The 23,326-nt window shown below is 58.1% G+C and overlaps 2 protein-coding genes and 1 long non-coding RNA gene across 9 annotated transcripts in view; 1 reads left to right on the forward strand and 2 right to left on the reverse strand.

Annotated features, from left to right (window-relative positions):
• The first annotated feature begins 786 nt into the window (after window positions 1-786).
• Window positions 787-10,349, forward strand: MTHFD2 (methylenetetrahydrofolate dehydrogenase (NADP+ dependent) 2, methenyltetrahydrofolate cyclohydrolase). Of its 2 annotated transcripts, XM_032092118.1 has the most exons (10): window positions 787-887; window positions 2,901-3,085; window positions 3,818-3,940; window positions 5,190-5,342; window positions 6,009-6,116; window positions 6,705-6,797; window positions 8,491-8,616; window positions 9,495-9,635; window positions 9,688-9,878; window positions 9,915-10,349. In XM_032092118.1, the coding sequence occupies exons 1-8, from the start codon at window positions 802-804 to the stop codon at window positions 9,632-9,634; spliced, it is 1,014 nt and encodes a 337-aa protein (XP_031948009.1). In that variant the 5' UTR covers window positions 787-801; the 3' UTR covers window position 9,635; window positions 9,688-9,878; window positions 9,915-10,349. The 2 variants fall into 2 exon arrangements, with proteins under 2 accessions (XP_031948009.1, XP_031948008.1); XM_032092117.1 differs by having other exon boundaries at window positions 9,495-9,878.
• Window positions 10,350-11,696: 1,347 nt separating this feature from the next.
• Window positions 11,697-12,940, reverse strand: LOC116435666. Its single transcript, XR_004236814.1, has 3 exons — window positions 12,787-12,940; window positions 12,706-12,711; window positions 11,697-12,672 (listed from the first exon to the last, which is right to left on the reverse strand). It is a non-coding gene; the product is annotated as an uncharacterized LOC116435666 (long non-coding RNA).
• A 681-nt stretch (window positions 12,941-13,621) lies between these two features.
• Window positions 13,622-23,326, reverse strand: part of SLC4A5 (solute carrier family 4 member 5) — a 31,641-nt gene continuing 21,936 nt past the window's right edge. For 2 of the 6 annotated variants that reach the window (XM_032092158.1, XM_032092163.1), the window contains 10 exons: window positions 22,888-23,088; window positions 20,606-20,719; window positions 20,226-20,387; window positions 18,868-19,046; window positions 18,148-18,220; window positions 17,916-17,984; window positions 17,403-17,576; window positions 16,524-16,685; window positions 15,307-15,374; window positions 13,622-13,865 (listed from right to left, as the gene is read on the reverse strand). In XM_032092158.1, the coding sequence (XP_031948049.1) occupies window positions 13,700-13,865; window positions 15,307-15,374; window positions 16,524-16,685; window positions 17,403-17,576; window positions 17,916-17,984; window positions 18,148-18,220; window positions 18,868-19,046; window positions 20,226-20,387; window positions 20,606-20,719; window positions 22,888-23,088 (1,368 nt within the window). In that variant the 3' untranslated portion in view covers window positions 13,622-13,699. Of the gene's footprint in view, window positions 13,866-15,306; window positions 15,375-16,001; window positions 16,084-16,523; window positions 16,686-17,402; window positions 17,577-17,915; window positions 17,985-18,147; window positions 18,221-18,867; window positions 19,047-20,225; window positions 20,388-20,605; window positions 20,720-21,363; window positions 21,478-22,887; window positions 23,089-23,326 lie in introns of all 6 variants that reach the window. The other 4 variants (XM_032092159.1, XM_032092164.1, XM_032092161.1 and 1 more) reach the window with 3 other exon arrangements.

Genomic DNA, 23,326 nt, shown 5'->3' on the forward strand with positions numbered 1-23,326 from the left:
TAAAAACAAAGTAAAATTGGCAAAAATCACATCAAATGCCTTGACTGTTTATTGGCAAACAGGGTGGCCGCAGGTAGAGAAAGGAGGCGGATAACGGCTGGGTATCGACCTGCCAGAGCCCAGCACCCCCCTGGAGCTGAGAGAGACCCCAAACGCCGCAGGATCCTCGTTCCCAACACGAGACACGGGATGGCCCCGGCTCCCTCTTCTCTCCCTCCGGCTGCAGGATTCGCCCTCGGGGCAGCACGAAGATCACCACCTTTTCCAAGCCCGGCTCCAGAGGGGCTCCAGCCCTGGAGCAGCTCCGTGGCCTCCTCTGGACTCTCTCCAGCAGCTCCACGCGCTCCCGCTGGGATCCCAGGGCTGGGGGCAGCGCTGCAGGTGGGGACCGAGAGGCAGAATCCCCCCGGAGCCGCTGCCCATGCTGGGGGTCAGCCCAGGCCACCTTTGGGGTCGTGTCCAGCCTCTCGCCCACGCTCACTTGTGCCCGCTGCGGGAGGCGGCACCCACTACCCAAAACAACCAACCTGACGGTGTTTGTATTATTTTTTTACCCCGTTTGCAGCTGCCGCGGTCGCTCCCGGGTCATAAACTCGGTTTTCAGGTCAGGAGCAGCGGCTCTGTCGCGACCCCCGGAGCCGCGAAGGTGCCGAGAGGTGCGAACCCGAATGAATCATTTTTGGCACTCGACCCCATTGGCTGCCGCCAGGGAGGGGGCGGGGCTTACCGGTGGTATATAAAGGGCAGGAGCGGCGCTTCCCTCAGCGCTGTTCCTGCCGCCCCTCAGGTGCCCATCGCGCCATGGCCGCCGCGCTCCGGCCCCTCCGCGCCCTCAGCCGCGCCGCGCTGGAGCCCCGCGACCGCCGCCTGCACCTCAGCGCCGCCCGGTACGGCCCGGGACACCGGGAGGGTGTGTTGGGGTGGTTGGGAGGGAGGTGGGAGCAGCGCCCGCCCCGCTCCGCCCGGTGCCGGCGCGCTGAGGGCTGTGGAGGGAGCGGCCCAGGCCGGTTCGGTCGCCCCCCGGGCCGGGGTCGCGGCCCGTTTTGCCCTCACGGCTCCGGGGTGAGCGGGCGGGCCCCCAGCGGCCGCGCCGAGCGCTGCAGGCTGATGAAATCCCGCGGCCGCCTTGCGTGGGAGTGCGGGGCTGCCCTGGGCACAGAGGGACCGGGGGGTGAGAGGAGCAGAGAAGGACGGAGACCACCCCCGCTTCTCGATCATCCCCTGGCATGACAGGGACAGAGAGCACTCCCAGGCGCTCCTTGGGCACGGGGGCACACGGTCAGAGAGCACCCTGAGCACTCTCCAGGCAGAGACCCCCGAGCATTCCCTGGGGTGACAGGGACAGAGAGCACCCTGAGCACTCTCCAGGCAGAGACCCCCGAGCATCCCACCCTGCTCCAAACGGGGTTCTGAGCTCATTCTTTGCCTGCCTGAGAGGCTCTGGTGCTTCTCCCTCTCTCTGGGAGCAGCCCAGTCTCGGGGGAAGGTCCCGGTGAGTTTTGGAGCAGTCCTCGGGGTGGTTTTCCATCATTCCAGCTGTCCCTGGAGCTCGGGATTGTAGCTAGAGAAGGTCAGAAAAGAGCGCTGTTGGACTGAATGCAGGATCCGGGTAGGAGAAGATGCATCCAGAGGCAGCTGATGCATTTTTGAGGAGAAAGTGCAGCAATCGAGCTTGGCTGGGGTGGAGCAGGGAGGGTTGGAAACTGCGCTGTGGGTCAGCTGTCTCTGGATTCCTGGGGCAGGTGGAGTAGGTTTTGGAGTTGTGATGCACTTTGGCTGGGAATTGCTCCAGAAATGGGCAGGTTCCAGCGATTTGGGAAGGCCCCAGGAATGCTGTGGGGAACATCTGCCTGCTCTTGCTTGGAGGTGAGGAGAATCAGGCCAGCAAGTGCTGGGCATGAGACCTTGCAGCAAGGCCAGGCTTAAATCATAGAATGTCCAGAGTGGGAAGGGACCCACTGGGATCATTGGTCCAGCCCCTGGCCCTGCACAGACACCCCAAAACCCCACCTGTGGGGTCAGCAGCTGTGGCCTCTCAGCTCACTGCAGCCTGGAATGTGACTGGATATTCCCAGTCCCTGTTTGGCCTGGAAATCAGTGCAAGGAGCTGCTTGGACAGGGCTCGACTCCAGCAGCCTGGAGAGCCGACTGTGGTGGTGATGATGCAGCAGGGGATGGGGGAGAAGGGCTGTGCTGGGTGGCCCCACGGCCTTGCCAAGGAATCTGTGGGGGATGAGGATCAGTGGGAACAGCCCTCGGAGCCTCCTGTGCTGCTCCTGCCGGGATCACTGAACAGACCTGGAGAAACTGCTCTGGAGTCGGCTGTGCCTGGTGCCAGCCCTCTGTAGGGAAGCTGCTGTGCCTTCCCAGGGCACGGCCTCCCTAAAGATGGGAACGCAGAGTACCCCAGCTCAAAACGTGCCCCACACGAGTGACACCCGTGGAGAAAAGAGAACAGTATTCCTTATTTTTTCTTGGGAAAAAAGTGACCTCGTGGTCAGGGGGATTTAGGCTGGATTTTTGGGATTTTCCTCCCCCAGAGGCTGCTGGGCACTGCCCAGGCTGCCCAGGGAATGGACACGGCCCGGAGGCTGCCAGAGCTCCAGGAGCTCCAGGATCCTGGCACTGCCAGGGATGCCCAGGGTGGGATTTTGGGATGTAGTGCCAGGATGGATGATCCCTCTGGGTCCCTTCCAGCTCGGGATATTCTGATTTTGGCCCCAGCTTTGAAGCTGTAAACGAGCCTGAAAGGCGCTGCTTGAGGTGAAGCAGCACGGAGGTGCCAAAGGCCCCCGCAGAGCTCGAGGGAAGGAGCCTTTTCCTCCCGGTTTTCCTGCTCCATCCTGCCCTGGCTGGGAGCTGGTGGCCCTGAGGCTGTGGTGACACTTTCCCTGGTGCAGGGGGGACGCCGTGGTGATCTCGGGGCGGAAGCTGGCCCGGCAGATCCGGCAGGAAGCGCGGCACGAGGTGCAGCAGTGGGTGGCGGCGGGGAACAAGAGGCCCCACCTGAGCGTGGTGCTGGTGGGGGAGAACCCGGCCAGCCACTCCTACGTCCTCAACAAAACCAAAGCGGCGGCTGACGTGGGTAAGTCTGGTGTTCCCGTCCCAAAAAAGTGCAGGTTGGTTGGGAATCCTCGATACTGGAAGCTTTTTGGGATGCATCCACCCACCCTTCCGCCTTCCCCTGGAGTTTGGCTTCTTGTGGCTGCCCGGTTGGACCGGGGTGTGGTGGATAAATGTGATCCGTTGGCTCCTTCAGGGCAACCCAAGCTCTGTGGTTGGGGTTTTTCAGCTTTCCCAGAGCCGGAAAAGGCACAGGAGGGGATTTTTGGCCTCCTTTCCTCGGCTGCCTGCGACACAGCCCCTGTTCAGCAGCCTCGCTGCCCTCTGACTCCCGCCCGTCTCGCAATCCAAGGTCCTGCTCGGGGTTGGGGCAATAATTGGTGTCATTTTAACTTGGGTTCTGCTGCTTTTGGAGCTGAGATTTTTAGGCAAACATCCCTTTTTTAGTGTGTCCAGGGGGCTCTCAGGCTGTGTGGTTTTGTTTTCACGGTAGGACGCTTTGCTTGGGTTTCTCCCTGCCCTGGGAAGGTCCCAAACACCCTTTCCCAGGCCACCAGCCCCGTATAATTGTCCTCAATACCAAATCCCAGCACCTGTGAAGGCTTCTCCAGCCTGGAAGCTGCACAAACCCTGCCATCCTCAGCGGGCACCGCCCAGCTTTGGCCAGGCACCGAGCCAGGCCAGCTTAAATCCACGAAATCCGGGGAAGTTGCCCTTTTGTGCCTCACTGATGCCGTGGCTTCGGCAATTCCAGGGATCAGCAGCGAGACCATCCTCAGGCCGGCTTCCATCACCGAGGAGGAGTTGCTGGATTTGATTGGAAAACTCAACAACGACGCAGCCGTGGACGGGCTGCTGGTGCAGCTTCCCCTGCCTGGTGAGCGGCTCAGTTCCCTCCTCTTCCATTGCCACAAAGCTTCCAAGGATTGCCCTGAGTGGTGTAGGGCAGCACGGGGGGGATCCTGCCCTGATCCTGCTCCTCAGCACCAGCTGCCTGCAGCAGCTCAGTCCCTGGGGGTCAGGGAATCTATTCCTGTGCTGGGAGTATCAACTTCCCGAGCCGGGCGGTGGCCTTGGGGCTGCCTAAAAATACCCTTGGTGTGAGCAGGGCTGTGGTTGCAGAGCGCTTCCAGTGCCCCGTGCTGGGAGCTGGCAGCGTGCAACTGGGAGTGCTGGGCAGCTTCAGGCCCCCAGAGCTCTGACAGGGCTCTGGGTCCGGGCTTGGGATCAAAATTCCAGCTCAGGGTCGCAATTCCAGCCTGGGGCTCGGGGTCACAGTTCCAGCTTAAGACTTGGGGTCAAAGCTCGGGGTTATAACTCTGGCTCAGGGTCACAATTCCAGCTCAGGGCTCAAGGTTGCAATTGCAGCTCAGGGCTCGGGGTCAGAGCTCCAGTTTGGGGTCCCAATTGCAGCTCAGGGCTCGGGGTCAGAGCTCCAGTTTGGGGTCCCAATTGCAGCTCAGGGCTCGGGGTCAGAGCTCCAGTTTGGGGTCCCAATTGCAGCTCAGGGCTCGGGGTCAGAGCTCCAGTTTGGGGTCCCAGTTCCAGCTCAGGGCTCGGGGTCAGAGCTCCAGTTTGGGGTCCCAATTGCAGCTCAGGGCTCGGGGTCAGAGCTCCAGTTTGGGGTCCCAATTGCAGCTCAGGGCTCGGGGTCAGAGCTCCAGTTTGGGGTCCCAATTGCAGCTCAGGGCTCGGGGTCAGAGCTCCAGTTTGGGGTCCCAGTTCCAGCTCAGGGCTCAGGGTCAGAGCTCCAGTTTGGGGTCCCAATTGCAGCTCAGGGCTCGGGGTCAGAGCTCCAGTTTGGGGTCCCAATTGCAGCTCAGGGCTCAGGGTCAGAGCTCCAGTTTGGGGTCCCAATTGCAGCTCAGGACCTGGGGTCAGAGCTCCAGTTTGGGGTCCCAGTTCCAGCTCAGGGCTCAGGGTCAGAGCTCCAGTTTGGGGTCCCAATTGCAGCTCAGGACCTGGGGTCAGAGCTCCAGTTTGGGGTCCCAATTGCAGCTCAGGACCTGGGGTCAGAGCTCCAGTTTGGGGTCCCAGTTCCAGCTCAGGGCCAGAGCTGCCGAGCGTGGCTGGCAGCACAGCCCGGGCTCAGGGCTGCTCCCTGAGCGCTCGCTGCCCTCTCCCAGAGCACATCGACGAGCGCAAGGTCTGCAACGCCGTGAGCCCGGACAAGGACGTCGACGGCTTCCACGTGATCAACGTGGGCCGCATGTGCCTGGACCAGTACTCCATGCTTCCTGCCACGCCCTGGGGCGTCTGGGAGATCATCAAGAGAACAGGTGAGAGCTGCTGCTGCTGCAGCATTTGGCTGATTCCCAGCATAATTCCAGCTCGGCTTTAAGGGTTCCCAGCTGGAGAAGTTTGTTGTGTGATGGGGGAGCTCGTGGGTCAGCACAAAGGGTATCAGGGACTGCGGTGGCACCTGCTGGGTTCTGCAGGGCTCCATCCTCGGCCCTGGGCTCCTCGGCATCCTCACCAAGGGCCTGGGCTCAGGAGTGGGAGGAGCACTGGGTGTGCTGGTGACGCTGAGCTGGGAGCAGCTCTGGGCTGCCCAGAGGGCAGAGAGGCCCTCAGAGAGACCTGGGCAGGGCAGGGAGGGACAATCCCCAAACCTGTGGAGTTTAACCAGGGAAGGGCCGGATTCTGCCCCGGGGATGGGCACCCCTGGCTGGGTGGGTGGGCTCTGTGTGACAGGGACAGCACCCAGGGAACGGCCAGAGCTGGGCCAGGACAGGCTCAGGCTGGATTTTGGGAAAGGTTCTTCCCCCAGAGGGTGCCGGGCACTGCCCCGAGGCTGCTCCAGGAGCGTTTGGACAGCGCTGCCAGGGATGCCCAGGGTGGGATGATTTTGGGGTGTCAGTGCAGGGCCAGGGGTTGGGTCAGGGATCCCAGTGGGTTCTTCCCAGCTCAGGACAGGCTGTGATTCTGTGATTTGTCCCCTGCAGGAATCCCAACGCTGGGCAGGAACGTGGTGGTGGCAGGCAGGTCCAAGAACGTGGGGATGCCGATCGCGATGCTGCTCCACACCGACGGCAGCCACGAGCGGCCCGGAGGTAGGAGCGGGGTGGCCTCAGGGAGGAACCTCACAGCTCTCCTCTTTAGCCTCCTAAAGCGCTCCCAGCCACTCCTTGGTCAGGGAGCTGGCCCAGGGTGGCATAATCCTGCACACGGTCCTGGAATCACGGGGTTGCTCAGGTTGGAAAAGGTCTCCGAGGTCATCAGGTCCTCAGCCAGGGTCACCACCAGCTCCCGGCCTCAAGTGCCGCATCCATACGTGGTTTGAACACCTCTGGGATGGGCGCTCCGCCATTTCCCTGGGCAGCCTCTTCCAGTGCTTTACGACCTTTCCGTGATAAATTTTTTCCCGATATCCAACCCGAACTTCCCCTGGCACAGCTCGAGGCTTTTTTATCTTGTTCTGTCCCTGCCCTGGCTGCCCTCTCCTGTCATCCTGTGGAGAGCCAGGAGGTCCCCCCTGAGCACCCTTCAGCAGTTCCTTGCCCCGTTCCACCCCAAATCCCTCCCTCTCCCTCCAGGGGCCGTTCCCTGACGTTCCTGATGGACTCAGGGCTGGCCTTGAAGGGGAAGATGCTGGCTGGGTTTGGGTGCTGTGTGTGAGTCCCCGGCCCTTGTCACCACAGGTGACGCCACGGTGACGATCTCGCACCGCTACACGCCCAAGGAGCAGCTGAAGCAGCACACGATCCGTGCGGACATCGTGGTGGCAGCCGCAGGTGAGGGGGGCCCCAGCAGGGCTCAGGGTGATCCTGCTGGGAATGCTGGGCGTGGAATGTCCTCTGGCAGACCTCTGGGAGGGTCTGGGCTCTCGGGGCGGCAGGCGAGGGGCTCTTGGAGCTGGGTTCTCCTGTGGCGGAGCCGCGTTTTTGGTGTTCCCGGTTTGGGGCTCTGCCTTTGGAGTGGGAAGCAGCACCTGGCAGGGAGCAGCTGATGCCATCCTCAGCAGGAATGGAGAATCAGGGAATGTGTTTGGGTGAGAGGGACCCACTGGGATCCCTGACCCAACCCCTGGCCCTGCACTGACACCCCAAAATCATCCCACCCTGGGCATCCCTGGCAGCGCTGTCCAAACGCTCCTGGAGCAGCCTCGGGGCAGTGCCCGGCACCCTCTGGGGGAAGAACCTTTCCCAAAATCCAGCCTGAGCCTGTCCTGGCCCAGCTCTGGCTGTTCCCTGGGTGCTGTCCCTGTCACACAGAGCCCACCCACCCAGCCAGGGGTGCCCATCCCCGGGGCAGAATCCGGCCCTTCCCTGGTTAAACTCCACAGGTTTGGGGATTGTCCCTCCCTGCCCTGCCCAGGTCTCTCTGAGGGCCTCTCTGCCCTCTGGGCAGCCCAGAGCTGCTCCCAGCTCAGCGTCACCAGCACACCCAGTGCTCCTCCCGCTCCTGAGCCCAGGTCCTTGGTGAGGATGCCGAGGAGCCAAGGATGGAGCCCTGCAGAACCCAGCAGTGCCCGCCCCCAGCCTGGTGTCCCTGACACCCTTTGTGCCTGCCCTGCCACGCAGCTGGACAACAACAGCCTCTATTGTCCATCGGGCCTGGGTTTATGTGGGGAGGAGGGGAAATAAAAGGTCCCAAAAAGTGGCCTCTGCTCCCGAGGCACCTGCAGGGCACCAGGATCCCCTCGGAGCCGGGCGCTGCTCCAGGCTCGGGGTGGGAGTGACGGGGGAAGCGTGAGCGGAGCAAAGGGAGATAAAGGCGGGCTGGGAGTGGATCCCCCGATATCTGCCAGAAGCAGACGCTCACCCCACCCTCACAGGCTGGGTGAGCCCCAGGGAGCTGCTGCCAGCCCTTCCTGGCACAGCCAGAGCCGTGCCCGGCTGGGATGGGTTTGGGCACTGCCTCGTGCCTCGGGGCAGCTGGAAGATGGGCACCGAAGAGCCGCGGAGCTCAAATGTTGGAAGGTTTCCCCGTGGAGGGGGGGTGTGGTGCTGCCTGCTCTGCCAGAGCTCCCGGGGGGAGGATTCCTGCTCTGTGCCCTGAGGTTATCAGGGAGCAGCTCTGGCAGAAAACAGAAATCACAGAGCGGTTCAGGCTGCAAGGACCTTAAGGATCATCCTTTCCACCACATCAGGGTTTCCAGGCCTGGCCTTGGATACTTGCAGGGCTCCCCGGGCAGCCACAGCTGCTCTGCCCAGGGCCTCCCACCCTCCCAGGGAAAGATTCCTTCCAAAAATCCCACCTAAACTTCCCCTCTTGCAATTTGAAACACCTGCAGTGAACGCCAGTTGTGCCTCTGGGGTTAGGATTGCATTTCTTAGGATGGTTTAGGTTGGGGAAAAAAACCCGTAAGATTCTTGAATCCCATTGTTTAGGGAGGCAGGAAGGCGCAGGTGGGTTGGAAGATGCTGGGAACGCGGGGTGAGGGGGATCAGGGCACCACTGAGCGGGGTGGTTGTGCTTTTCCAGGCATCCCCAACCTGATCACAGCCGACATGATCAAGGAAGGAGCCGCCGTGATCGACGTGGGGATCACGAGGGTGCAGGATCCCGTCACTGCCAAGCCCAGGCTGGTTGGGGACGTGGATTTTGAAGGTAGGGAAAGGCTCTGGATCGGCTTCTGAGGGGGCTGGGGAGAGGGGCCAGAGGCCTGGACGGAGGCTGAGCTCAGTTCTTCCGGTGCATCCGCGTCCCGGGGCGTATCCTGGGATATTCCATGGGGTGCTCCAGAGGAGCCTCCGGAGCCTCCGCACTTGGGGCTCTGAACTCTGCTCTTGGGTTTGGCGTTTTTGTGCTGGAAATCAGCTTTTAGGCCTGGCTTGTAGTGCTTTCAAGCCTTAGTGCTTTCAGGCCCAGCTTTTTGGTGCTTTTAGGCCTTGGTGCTTTGAAGCCTTAGTGCTTCTAGGCCGGGATTTTGATGCTTCTAGACCTGGCTTTTTGGCACTTTTGGACCTGGCTTTCTGGTCCTTCTAGGCCTGGCTTTTGGTGCTTTTAGGCCTTGGTGCTTTCAAGCCCAGCTTTCTGGCGCTTTCAGATCTTTGTGCTTTTAGGCCTGGCTTGGTGCTGTTAGGCCCAGCTTTTTGTGGCTCCCAGGCCTGGCTTTTTGTGCTTTTCAGCCTCACTTTTAGGCCTGACTTTTTGGCACTTTTGGGCCCAGCTTTTTTGTGCTTTCAGACCTTTGTGCTTCTGGGCCCGGCTTTTTGGCGCTTTTAGGCCCGGCTTTTTGCTCTTTTGGACCCTTGTGCTTGCAGGCCTTGCTTGGTGCTTTTAGGCCTGGCTCGGTGCTTTTCCCCACCTCAGCCTTCGCAGTTAAGCCGCTTTCACACCCATGCAGGACAGACTGGGCCATGCCCCCTTGGCCAACAGGGAATAAACACCTGGACCCTGTTCCTAAAGCATTAATCCTGCCAGAACCTGCGTGGCTTTAGGCTGGAAAGCCTTGCCTTGCCCTTAAGCTGCGCTTTTCCCCTCAGGGGTGAGGAAGAAGGCGAGTTACATCACGCCGGTGCCCGGCGGCGTGGGGCCCATGACCGTGGCCATGCTGATGAAAAACACCATCATCGCTGCCAAGAAGCTGCTGAAACCCAAAGAGCTCGAGGCTCTCCCTGCCTAAGGAGGGCCCTTCAGAGCTGGGCCTAAGGAGGGCCCTTCAGAGCTGGGCCTAAGGAGGGCCCCTCAGAGCTGGGCCTAACGAGGGCCTCTGCCTTTCAACATTCCAGACTGACTCCTGAACAGGCCGATAGAAAATGCAATATTTTTATTTATTGTCTGGCATGCGGGGCTCTTTCCCTGCCCGGAGGTCACAGGTATTTATTGGAAGCTCGTGCAGAGCTGGGAGTATCCACACTCCTCCCGAGGCAGCCCCGCTCCTGCTCGGGATGCCGGGAATCCCAGCAATCCCGTGGGATGCGCAGCGATGGCCTCGATGGTTCTGTTCTCACAATCCCAGCTCCTGGCGTTCCCGAGTTCCTCCTCCGTGCTGGATGTTTAGTTTAAGCTCTTCTGTAGAAGAATTACTTGAAGAAAAAAAACCAGTTGAAGAATTGAAGCCATATTTGTGTGCTGGGCCTGAGCAGGCCCTGGCAGGGGCAGGGCTGGTGTAACAAGTTCTAGTGTGCAGCTGGGCTGGGGTTTTTTTTGCTCTTTGCATGGTGAATTTTTTTAAAAGCCTTTTTTTCCTAACCAAAGAACACCTGGGGGAGGGAGGGGGGCGTTTGATGCCCACACAGGGCCTGGGGGAGGTGTCCTGCACTGTGTTGTAAAGTGTGAGTGCTTAGTGTGTAGTGTGGGCTGGCTAAATAAAGTGTGAGAAGACAAAAAATAAATCATCTTTGTGCCCTGGAATTATTGCTGAGCAATGGTTTCAGTCCTGGAAAGGAGCAAGGGGTTTTGTTTGTCCAGCCTTTGGGAGCTGCCTCTTACCCTTTGCTGAGCAGGGCAGGGTCTGGCTCCCACCCAGAGAGACAAAACTGCTCCACCTGGGCTGGAAAGAGGACAAATCTCATCCTTTCCTGCCTGGCCAACGCCTGTCCAGCTTCCTGAGTGATTCCAGCTAAATCTGGGTGAGGATAAAGGAGTTTGTTTGTTTTTATCCTGTGAACATGAACCTCGGGAAAAACGTCCCTGCAGGATTATCCGAGGGCAGTGAGGTGAATCTTGGACTCTCCCCTCCCTGGAATGACTGATCCCACCTTTCCCAGAGCAGGAGAGCTTTGTTTTCATGCCAGACTTGATGATCTCGGAGGTTTTTTCCTCATTTTTAGGGTTCTAAAAGGGCTGGAGGTGCCGCTGGTGCTGCACCCCCAGTGTTGACCCTCTCCTGCCAAAATCCCGTGGGGAGGGAAAGTTGGGATTCCTGGATCCGCCCCAGAAAGACACAGAGAGCTGGGAATCATGGAAACGAGGTTTTTATTGGGTTGTATCACCGAGAAATACAAAATGGTTCAAGTGGTGCCGTGCTGGAGGCGGCCGAGCTGAGACTGCTGCGCTTTGCTTGTACAAAAAAACCCCAAAACCTCATGGGAAACCTCGCCAGAAAGGGACAAACTGAGCCCGAAAAGCAGCCTGGAGTGGCTTCAGCTCTGCCCTACGGCCCAGCTCCCAGAGCCCACAAAGCCTGGGAAGCAGAGCTGCTGGAGCCAGCGAATGAAACCTGCTCGATGCAAATGCGAAAGCCGACCTGGACCACACTCAGCTACCACGGGGTGGCTACAGAAAGCTACAGAAGGAGACACGGTGCCCTCGAGTTCGGGGCGCTCCTGGCAGCATTTAACCGTGCCAGGGCAAGGCTGGGTCATTGCTCTCACCACGAGTCCCCAGGAGCTGCACCTGAACCAGAACAAAAATCTGCTCTAAATAGGAAACTGCCTCCAAGCGTGTGTCGGATCTGAGTATTTACAGGGAGCTGTCCGTGCCAGGGGGCGGAATGGGCACGCTGTGGGACTGGAGTCCCAGTATGTGTGGGATTGGAGTCCCAGTATGTGACTGGTGTCCCAGTATCTGTGGGACTGGTGTCCTAGTCAGTGTTTAACTGGTGTCCCAGTATGGGACTGGTGTCCTAGTCGGTGTGGGACTGGTGTCCCAGTTGGTGTTTAACTGGTGTCCCAGTGTGGGATTGGTGTCCCAGTTGCGGTGTTTAACTGGTGTCCCAGTCGTGGTGTGTGACGTGTCCCAGTCGGTGTTTAACTGGTGTCCCAGTGTGTGACTGGTGTCCCAGTGCAGTATTTACCTGGTGTCCCAGTCAGTGTGTGACTGGTATCCCAGTCGGTGTTTAACTGGTGTCCCAGTTGCAGTGTTTAACTGGTGTCCCAGTCGGTGTGTGACTGGTGTCCCAGTTGGTGTTTGACTGGTGTCCCAGTGTGTGACTGGTGTCCCAGTTGGTGTTTAACTGGTGTCCCAGTGTGTGACTGGTGTCCCAGAAGAACCCCAGTGCTGCTGGTGTGAGTGTCGGGCAGGTCGGTTCTGCTCGTGGGAAGGGTCTGGGGGCTCTGGGAGGTTGGGAATAGAGGGAAGAAAAAAAAAATGAAGGATTCATCCAGGCAAAATGAGAAAAAGAGCTGGGTGTGAGGGGTGCTCGGACCAGGGTTTCTAAACCACGGCTGGGCCTGGGCCGTGGGTGGACAAAAATCCTTTAAAGCCTCGGCACTGCTGGAAAAAAAGTGGTGGGAGCCTGCCTGGGTCCCGACCTGCTCCCTTCCCTTCCTTTCCCGGGTGGGAAGAGCCCCCTGTGGACCCCAAAATGCCGCTGGACAGGGCGAGGGAGCTGCTGGACGAGCCTGGCAGTGCAGGGGGCAGGGGCTGCTCTCCCCTCCTGCTCCCACTGCTGCTGAGCCAGGTGGGAATGACCGGGAGCGAGGAGCTGGAGTGGGAGTGGAGCCCCCAGCACGGGCTGGGCAGCAGAGCGAGAGAGGATCCCGGGATTCCTCCGGGGAGAGGAGGGCTGGAGGGAGGGATGGGGCTGTTCCCGAGCCGGGGAGAGGGAGCGGGGAGGATGGGGGGATGGGCAACCGAACGGCTTCGCTGCAGCCGCCGTTCCCATTTCCCTGCGGAATCCACCCTGGATTCCATCAGAAACCGTTCCTGATTCCCTCAGAAACCATTCCCATCCCCTCAGGAACCGTTCCTATCCCCTGCAGGAACCATTCCCATCCCCTGCAGAAACCATTCCCAATTCCCTGCAGGAACCATTCCCTGCAGGAACCATTCCCATCCTCTCAGGAACCATTCCTGATTCCCTCAGAAACCATTCCCATCCCCTGCAGAAACCATTCCCATTCCCATTCCCTGCCCACTCGCTCTCTCCAGGGCCCGGCTGTTGTCGCCCTTTGTTGCCCTCAAGTGGCAAAACACCCTGAGCTGCTCCTCCTCCATCCCTTCCCTCCCCGGGCACCGGCTCCTCTCCATCCTGCCGTGCTTCCTCCTCCTCTTCATCCCCATGCCAGCTGCCTTCTCCTCATCCCAGGAGCCTCCTCCTCTTCATCCCTATCCCAGGAGCCGCCTCCTCCTCTTCATCCCTATCCCAGCTGCCTTCTCCTCATCCCAGGAGCCTTCTTCTCCTTCATCCCCATCCCAGCTGCCTCCTCCTCTTCGTCCCCACCCCAGGTGCTTCCTCCTCCTCATCCCCAACCCAGATTCTTCTTCCTCCTCCCCCTCCTCCTCCTCCTCCCCATCCCAGCAGAGCCGGGTCCCACTCCTGGATGCCCCAGCACGCTTTGGAGCAGCCGCTTTTGTCCCACACATCCTCCCCGCCGTCACCCCATTCCCTCCGCAGAGCGGGGCTCCCCAGGAGCCGCGTGGTGATTCCAGGGATTTGGGAACAGGGAACAGCTCTCCCCATCCCTCTCAGCCGCGCAAACCTCCTCCTCCCACCCCAAAAGCGCCCCAGGATGTTTCCATCGGCACATCCCGGCTGCTCCCGCAGCTCCGAGACGGGGCCAAAATCACCAATTCCGCCTTTGCGGCCCCGTTTCGCCGCCAGCGGCGATGCCTTCACCCAGCGGGAAGGGAGGGAATTCCACAGCGCGTGACCCCAAAATCTACCGGAGCACGGGACCCCCGGGGCCTCCTGCGCCCGGCAGAGAAGAACACGCCCGATTTCCTTTATATATATATATGAATATGGCGATATCGATATATATATATATATATATAAAATCGAGAGAGGCGGGGGCGGGCCGGGCTATAGCGTGGTCTCACTGCCCATGTCCCGAGGAGCCTTCTCCGTGTCGGTGTCCTCGTAGTCCGACTCCATCTCGATCTTCACCTGGGGCACGGCACAGATGGGGTTTCGGGAGTAGTTAAAGGCGGGAGACGACGGGCACGAGATCTTCAGGTGAAGGGTGATACTGGGGGGCAGGAGGGGAGAGGGGGTGAGCAGCCAGGGGTGGTGCCCCCACCCCGAACCCGCCCCGGGGAGACGCTCCGGGTGATGCTGATGGCCGAAGATTTGGAGCTTTTTTTGTATCTTTTTTTCATGTATTCTTCCTATATTTTCCATCGATTTTTTTATATATCTTTTTTGTCTATTTTTATATCTTTTTTTTCCCCATATATTTTTCATGTGTTTTCCCTATATTATTTTCCCTATATTTTCCCTATTATTTCCCCAATACTTTCCCTATATTTCCCCTATATTTTTCATATATTTTCCCTATCTTCCCAATATTTTTCCCATATTTTCCCTCTATTTCAATATATTTTCCCTATATTTTAATATATTTTCCCTATATTTTCCATATATTTTCCCAATATTATTTTCCCTATATTTTCCCTATATTTTTAATATAGTTTCCCTATATTTTTAATATATTTTCCGTATATTTTCCCAATATTATTTTCCCTATATTTTTCATATATTTTAATATATTTCCCTATATTTTCCCAATATTATTTTCCCTTTTTCCTATATTTTCCCTATATTTTTCATATGTTTTCCCTATATTTTCCCAATATTATTTTCCCTATATTGTCCTCTATTTTCCCTCTATTTTTCCCCTATTTATATATTATTCATGTATATTTTTCATATATTCATGTTCTTTTCTAGACTCTTAATCCATGGGTATATTTTTGGTATTTTTCCCCACCCTTTCTCTCCGATTTTGGGATAATAAGTTAACCCTTCTAATGCTGATTAGAATTACGTTTATTCTGAAGAAGCCTGACGAGGATATTTTGTTCTCCACCAGAACTCAGAAGGCAAAGAAGCCCCATTGGAACAACTCCAGTGAGGCAGAACTCGGGGGAAATTCCCCACCCAGCCGCTGCTCCCCTAATTGGACAATATTTGTTAGAGATACTCGTTAATTACTCATAAACATTGTGGAAATCCTGCCTCGCGTGTGCACATCCCCGCACTGGGCCCCTGGAAGCTTTCCTTTAAAGGCTTCCTCTTTAGATCATCCTTTCAACGCCCTTTGGAAAAGTTTTGGGTTTTATTCCGGGCTACCTCCGAGAAATGAACGAAAATCCGGTGTTTTGCCGTCAACCCGCAGAATTTGCGGAGGATAATCCCAAAATTTCAGGATTTGGAGGCGTCCCAGTCTGAAAAATCCCTGTGGCTGTCCCTCAGCAGTTTCATAGCCCCAAACCCTCTGGTGCAGCTCCCAACAACCCCACGGTGGGGACCCCAAAACCACCCCAAATCCAGAGCAATGCTGCCACAATCTGCTTGGATAGGTGGGAATCGCTCAGGGGCGGAGCTCCGCCGGGAGGATCAGCCGGGGATCCCAAAATTCTCCCCCAGGGATGGGGACAGGGAGGGGGAGCCCGCTGGGGGCCCGTTACCTGCGATCCATGTCCGAACCGTTCGGGGAGGAGTCAGAACGCAAAGCTCCAGGTGGAGGCCCTCTCTCCTGGGGGGACACGGAGGTGAAACACTCCCCAGGTGACCCCAAAAAGCCCCCTGGTCCCCCGCTCCCAGCTGCCAGCAGGTCCCGCGGGCGGCGGAGGAGGAGGAAATCTGGGAATCGCTGGTTTTGGGGGTGATTTGAGAGGAAAGGCCCTGCCGGCAGCGGTGTGAGCGCAGAGCAGAGGAGTTAAACCGAGCTCGTGATGCAGCCTGGAACAAACTGTCCCCAAATTTATCCCGCGGAGTTTTGGTGGAGGTGGAGCCAAATCTGCTCTTTCCCAGGCGGGTAACTCCAACACAAGTGGCTTTTGGGGGCTCCAAATGATCCCAAACGCAGATATTTTTCACAAAGCCCCATCAGCACCAGCTCGGAGGCGACAAAACCCAGGAGATTCCCGGATTTTTTCTTTTGAGATTTAAGGAAATCTTGGCGATCCCCAGGCCTTGGGATGAGAGGTGCTCTGGCAGCTCCCACTCTTGCGCCTCTCCCCGCCTGGGTTTTTCCCTGATCCTGGTGAGGCAGGAGGGATCCGGGTTGCGTGTCCCAGCGGGGTTAGTGCCGAGCGGAGCCCACGGGAGGGATTAGGAAGCAGCAGGGGACGCGGGAGAGGCTCCTGGGCTCGTTACTTACGGCTCAGGCAATGGGGGCCCCCGTTTCGGGGCTGCGCTGGCAGGGGCTCCATGGGGATCTTAATGACTGAGGGAGGTGGGAACTGGGGAAGAAACGGGGAAATTCCTGGTGAAGGCAGCGCCTGGGGGGCTCTGAGAGCGCCTGGAGCACCCACAGGGACCCGAAACCTCCAGAGGAGGAGGTGGAGGAGGAGGCTTTGCCTTCCTCTTCCCAAATCCTGGGGCAGGGGTTTGGGTAACGAGGCTTTGAGCGATGGATGCCGTGCCCTAAACCGGGGCGTTTGGCCTCTTCTCCCTGAGGATTTCTTTTTTTTTGCCGTGATTTTCCAGCTTTCGGGACATTCCTCAGAGCCTCCTGCCAGCCCCTGAGCTCCTCGCTCAGCCGGTTCTGTCCGTGCAGCCGAACAGCTCCAGGGATCAAAGGCTTTCATCCCAAACCCGCAGGTTGCAGTGGGAATTTTCCCTCCCCAGCTCTGGGATGTCCCCGCTGTCCTCAGGAGCCCCCCGGTGACCCCGCGCCCACCTCCTCGTCGCTGCTGCTGTCGCCTTTGTTGCCTTTTTTCTTCTTCTTTTTGTCATCCTCCTTCTTCTTCTCCTTCTCGGGGATGATGTTGTCGATCCAGGCCAGGTCATGTTGGGAGAAGACGAAATCCAGGAGCCTCCTCACCAGGATCAGGGCCAAGATCTGACAGGGGAGAGGTCCAAGAGCGTCGCTCAACCCAAGACCTGGTGACCACCAAGCCAAAAACCCCTTAAACCCCAAAAAAAACCCTTCCCAGCAAGGATGGAATTTCCATGATGGGGAAGATGATGGTGGCCACGGTAGGACCATGCCAAAAATTCCATTAAATCCCAAAAAAACCCTTTGGAGCGCAGATGGGATTACCTTGATGGGGAAGATGATGGTGGCCACGGTGGGACCATGCCAAAGATCCCTTAAACCCCAAAAAAACCCTTTGGAATGAGGATGGGATTATCTTGACGGGGAAGATGATGGCGGCCACAGTGGGACCGCACCAAATCATCCTCAAATCCCAAAAAAACCCCTTCCCAACGAGGATGGAATTTCCATGCTGGGAAAGATGATGGTGGCTACGGTGGGACCACGCCAAAAATTCCATTAAATCCCAGAAAAACCCTGTGGAATGAGGATGGGATTACCGTGATGGCGGCCACGGTGGGACCACGCCAAAAATTCCATCAAATCCCAAAAAAACCCCTTCCCAACGAGGATGGGATTACCATGATGGCAGCCACAGTGGGACCACGCCAAAAATTCCATTAAATCCCAAAAAAACCCTGTGGAATGAGGATGGGATTACCGTGATGGCAGCCACGGTGGGACCACACCAAAAATTCCATCAAATCCCAAAAAAACCCTTTGGAGCGAGGATGGGATTACCATGACGGGGAAGATGATGGCGGCCACGGTGGATTTGAGGATCCAGAGCACGGCCAGGCAGACGATCTGCACCAGGGTGAAGAGGTGGATGCGGCGCAGCGGGACGTGCCGCAGGAACACGTAGTCAGGCTGGTGCTTGGCCGGCATCAGGAAGAGCTTGCAGCGATCCCAAAACTGCCAGGGGGGGAAGGTCGGAGTTAATCCTCAGATCCACCCCACAGAAAAACCCGCTTTTAGTCCCAAAATGGAGGAAGAGCTTGAAGCGATCCCAAAACTGCTGAGGGAGGAAGGCCCGGGATTGATCCTCAACCCAATCCCACAGTCTGCCCTGGAAAAGCCTCTTTTGGTCCCCAAAACCGGGGGAATTTGGGGCTTTTTGGTGTTTCTCAGAGGGTTTGGGGTATCTGCCATCACATGTGCGGAGATTTTGGAGTACAAATCCTCCTTTTTGAGCCAGTGTGGGCCAGTCCCTGGCCAGTGAGGAGGAGGAGGAGGAGGAGGAAGGGCACTCACCTGGATGCCGTTCAGCGACGCCACGCCCATGTAGAGGAAGACCCCGTAGAGCACCGGCATGGGAATGTACTGGGAACAGGGAGAAACCGCAGCCCTGACCTCAGGGAAGGCAGCAGCTCCTTCCCAGGGACAGGGACCAGCGCTGGAGGTCACGAGGATGGGGCAGAATCTGGCTTTTTTACTGCCGTATCCCCGGATCTCGGCGGGGAAGGGGGGAACGGGAATGTTTTACCTTCAGGATGGGAGCCAGGAAAACCGAAATCCCCGTCAGCACGAAGACGATGATGCCGGTCACCCTCTGCTCCCTGGAACGGGGATGGAAGCAGGATCAGCCACCCCGAGGAACCACGGAATCACGAGTGGGAAGGGGATTGATCCACTGGGATCATTGATCCAGCCCCTCTCCCTGCACAGACACCCCAAAATCCAAACGCTCCTGGAGCAGCCTCGGGGCAGTGCCCATTCCCTGGGCAGCCTGGGCAGTGCCCAGCACCCTCTGGAGGAAGAGCCTTTCCCAAAATCCATCCTGACCCTCCCTGGCCCAGCTCCAGCCGCTCCCTGGCTCTGTCCCTGTCCCACGGAGCAGGGATCGGAGCTGCCTCTCAGGGAGGAAGCTGCAGAGCTCAATGGGTGTCCCTCAGTTTCTGCAGCTGAACGTTCCAAGCGCCCTCAGCCACTCCTCGAGTGACCCTTCCCCATCCCCAGGTCCCTCCTTCAGACCCTCTCCAGCAATTCCGTGTCCTGCTCACACCGTGTCACCCCAAATTCCGTGTCCCGCTCACACCGTGTCACCCCAAAACCGCTCACGATATTTGAGGTGAGGCCGCCCCGGCCCAGAGCAGAGCGGGGCCATCCCCTCCCTCGTCCGGCCGTGCTGTCCCTCATCCCCCCAGGACAGGGATGTCCCTCTGGCTCCGGGACACTGCTCAGACCCAGCTTAGCCCCCCCTGACCTGACCCCCAGGAACTGGGGCTGCTCCCCCGGGGCGCTGGTCTCGGTCTCCATCTTGAGGCTGTCGATGTGGGCGATGGAGATGACGGTGGCGGCCACGTACCAGGGCAGCCCCATGAAGGAGCACACGGCCATCAGGATGCCCACCCAGAAGAGGTCCAGGTGGTACCCGGCTGCCTTCTGCAACACAGCACAGGGGGTCAGGGGGGGCTCTGCCCGCGGCCACCCCCAGCCCAGAACCCGCGGGGTCCCCTCTGGCAGGGCCTTGATGTCCCCCGAACGGCCTTGGAGCACCCAGTGCCACCCTGTGTCACCCCACACGGACATGGGGCACCCTGCATCACCACAGTGCACCCCATATCACCCTGCTGCACCCCACACGGACATGGGGCACCCTGCATCACCACAGTGCACCCCATATCACCCTAATTCACCCCACATGGATGTGGGGCACCCTGCATCGCCCCAGTGCACCCCATATCACCCTAATTCACCCCACACAGACGTGGGGCACCCTGCATCACCCCACATCGTCCCAGACCACCCTGTGTCACCCTGCTGCACCCCACATGGATGTGGGGCACCCTGCGTCACCCCAGTGCACCCCATATCACCCTAATTCACCCCACACAGACGTGGGGCACCCTGCATCACCCCACATCGTCCCAGACCACCCTGTGTCACCCTGCTGCACCCCACATGGATGTGGGGCACCCTGCGTCACCCCAGTGCACCCCATATCACCCTAATTCACCCCACACGGACGTGGGGCACCCTGCATCACCCCCCTGTACCCCGTTACCCACAGAACTTCACCCCCCAGGTGCTCCAGCACCCCAAACCCTCAGCTTGCCCAGGGGGAGCCCCTGCCAGAGCCAGGGCAAGCCCCCAAGCCCACGCCACAGCAGGGTGCTGTGGGGGATCCCGGGGTGCCCTGGGTGCTGTGGGGGATGCCCTGGGTGCTGTGGGGGATGCCCTGGGCGCTGTGGGGGATCCCGGGGTGCCCTGGGTGCTGTGGGGGATGCCCTGGGTGCTGTGGGGGGATCCCCTGGGTGCTGTGGGGGATGCCCTGGGTGCTGTGGGGGATGCCGGGGTGCCCTGGGTGCTGTGGGGGGTGCCCTGGGTGCTGTGGGGGGATCCCCTGGGTGCTGTGGGGGATGCCCTGGGCGCTGTGGGGGATGCCCTGGGTGCTGTGGAGGATCCCGGGGTGCCCTGGGTGCTGTGGGGGGATCCCGGGGTGCTGTGGGGGATCCCCTGGGTGCTGTGGGGGGATGCCCTGGGTGCTGTGGGGGATCCCGGGGTGCCCTGGGTGCTGTGGGGGATGCCCTGGGTGCTGTGGGGGATCCCGGGGGGGCTCACCCGCAGCTTGTGCTCCTTCCTGTTGACGATGACGGCCGTGATCTGCTGGTCCATGAAGATGAGGATGGTGACGAGCAGGGCGGGCAGGGCGCTGGCCAGGTACACCCACCACGGGTTCTTCCCGAACGGGAACACGAACCAGCCCCGGTCCACGCGGGTGGGCTGTGGGAGACAGCGGAGTCGGAACCTCGGGAACGGGGCAGGGATTGGGAAAACCCAAGGGTTGGCGTTCGGCGACAACCCCATCACCCCGTCCCCCATCCGTCCCTAAATCTGGCACCCAAACCGCCCCCAAGTCCTCACTGGAATCCCACATCAGCCCTGAAGGGGGGAGGAGAAATCCTTCCGGAATGGGGTTTGATGGAATATTTTGGTTTTACCTTGAAGTCGGTAGGCACTTGGAGCTTTGGGGTGTTGAGTCCGAAAAGCACATCCAGCCCCACAAACATTAGTATGGACATAAAGATAGAGAAATCGCTAATGAGCTTACGGAGCTGCCGGGAGAGAGGGGAGAGAGAGGGAGAAAAGGGAGAGGAAACGGCAAAAAAGGGAGAGAAAACAAAAAAAAAAGGGGGGGAAACAACAAAAAAGGGGGGGAAACAAAAAAAAAGGGGGGGAAAACAAAAAAGGGGGGAAGACATAAAAAAAGGGAGGGAAAACAAAAAAAAGGAAGAAAAATAAAAAAGAGACGGGAAAGAATAAAAAGGGAAGAAAAACAGCAAAAAAGGAGGGGGGGAAAGAGGAAAAGCAATTTTAAAAGGAGGAAAAACAATAAAAAAGGGAGGGAAAACAAAATAAAAAGTGAGGAAAACGGCAGAAAAGGGAGGGAAAATGACAAAATAGTGAGAGAAAACAGAAAAAGGAGAAAAATAAAAAAAAAAGGAGGAAAACCAACCAAAAAAAGGAAGAAAACCAATAAAAAGGAGAGAGAAAACAATAAAAATGGGAGGGAAAACCATAAAAAAGGGAGGAAGAAAAAGGAGGAAAAACAACAAAAAGAGAGAGGAAAGAAAGTCACAGAATTAGAGCATTGTTAGAAAAGACAAAGTAGCTTTTAAGAAACTGCCTGGAGCTGCGATATTCCCAAAAAATCCTGGCGAGGAGCTGGAAAAGGAGTGTGGGAGAGGGGAGGCCGAACCTTGATGATACTGGGGATGTGGAGTTTGGGGGTGTCCAGTCCGAAACAGGCATCGACTCCACAGAAGAGCAGGATGGAGAAGACATTGGAAAAATCAGCAATGAAAGCCCTGACCTGGAGGCAAGACAGGGAAACGGGTGGGAAGGGGAATTAACGGGGTGGGAAGGGGAATTAACGGGGTGGGAAGGGGAATTAACGGGGTGGAGAGGTTTGCTCCTGCTTTGGCGTCCTCCCCTGGGGCTTTCCAGCTCCACGCAGCCGCGGATAACCTGGGAATAACCCCCCAAAATCCCCATTTTCTCGCCTTCCTCTCTTCCACGAGGTGAGGGGGTGTTGGCATTGTGAGAGCCGAGGGAGAGAATCCTGGAATCCTGGAATGGTTTGGGTTGGGAATGGACCTTAAATCCCATCCCATTCCAGCCCTGCCATGGCCAGGGATACTCCCACTGCCCCAGGGTGCTCCAAGCCAGCCTTGGGCACTTCCAGGGATCCAGGGGCAGCCCCAGCTACTCTGGCAATTCCAGCCCAGCCCCACCCTACCCTCATTCCTTCCCAAGATCCCATTTCAATCTCCCCTTTCCCACGGGGAAGCCGTTCCCTGGGTCCTGTCCCTCCATGCCTTGTCCCCACTCCCTCTCCAGCTCTCCTGGAACCCCTTCAGGCCCTGGAAAGGGTTTTAAGCTCTCCCTGGATCCTTCCCTTCTCCAGGTGAGCACCCCCAGCTCTCCCAGCCCGGCTCCAGAGGGGCTCCAGCCCTGGAGCAGCTCCGTGGCCTCCTCTGGACTCTCTCCAGCAGCTCCACGCGCTCCCGCTGGGATCCCAGGGCTGGGGGCAGCGCTGCAGGTGGGGACCGAGGGGCAGAATCCCCCCGGAGCCTCTGCCCACGCTGGGGGTCAGCCCAAGCCACCTCTGGGGTCGTGTCCAGCCTCTCGCCCATCCCAAAATCCCTCTCCCAGCGCTCCTCTCCATCCCTTCATCCCCAGCTCAGATCCATCCCCGGGATTGCCCCGTCCCAGGGGCACCTCCAGCACCTGGACTGGACAAACCCCGTGAGATTCCCTGGAGCTTGTCCGGGTCCCTCGGGATGGCCCCGTCCCTCGGGATTGTCCCTTGGTGTCACCTGCAAACCTCCCGAGGGTGCCTTCAATCCCTTCATTTGCATAATTAACGAACACATTATTTAACTCTGGCCCTGACAGGGACCCTGGCCACTACTGGTCACTGATGTCCATCGGACTCTGAGCTGTTGACCGCTTCCCTGTGGCTGGGATCATCCCACCCGTTCCTTATCCATTAATTGTCCACCCATTTAGCCAACTCCACTCTAGAGAGGAGGATTCCATCAAAAGCCTCACGGAATTCCAAAAACCAGGGCCCAAAACCTTGAGGAGGATCCCAATTGTGGCCAAAACCTCCTAAAACCAGAGATTTCTTTTCCTGGCGTTCTTCGCCTCCAGCAAAAATTCCCAACATCTCCCGTTTTCCCTCATCTTTGGGAAAGGGAGAACCCGGCTCTTTCCTTACCTTGGTGGGGAAATAGCGGCTGAACTTGAATTTTTTCAGGGTCAGGGTCATGGAGTAGGTGCCGAAGAAGAGGATGAAGGACATGAGCGCCAGGTCAGGCACAAATTTGCAGGATTTTCCCACTAGGCTGCCGCCGTATTTGAGACATTCCTTCTTACTCAGCTGCGTCCAGTCCAGAGCTGTGAGGTTGATAGCATTGGACTGCGAGAGACCCCAAAAAAAGCAAAATTAGCAAAATCTGAAATCGTTGCAGTGGGCAGGGAAAGGGGGAATTCCCGGGCAAACGGAAAAAATCGGCGTTTTTAAGTTGCAGCATGGAAGGAAAGGGAAATTTCCTGCCCAGACCCCCAAAATTTGTACTTTAAGGGTTGAATTGTGTAAGAAAAGGGGAAATTCACAACCAAATTGAGTAAAATCAGCATTTTTACCAACTGCAACT

Source organism: Corvus moneduloides, chromosome 27 (assembly GCF_009650955.1).
Source record: "Corvus moneduloides isolate bCorMon1 chromosome 27, bCorMon1.pri, whole genome shotgun sequence".
Classification (NCBI taxonomy): Eukaryota; Metazoa; Chordata; class Aves; order Passeriformes; family Corvidae; genus Corvus; species Corvus moneduloides.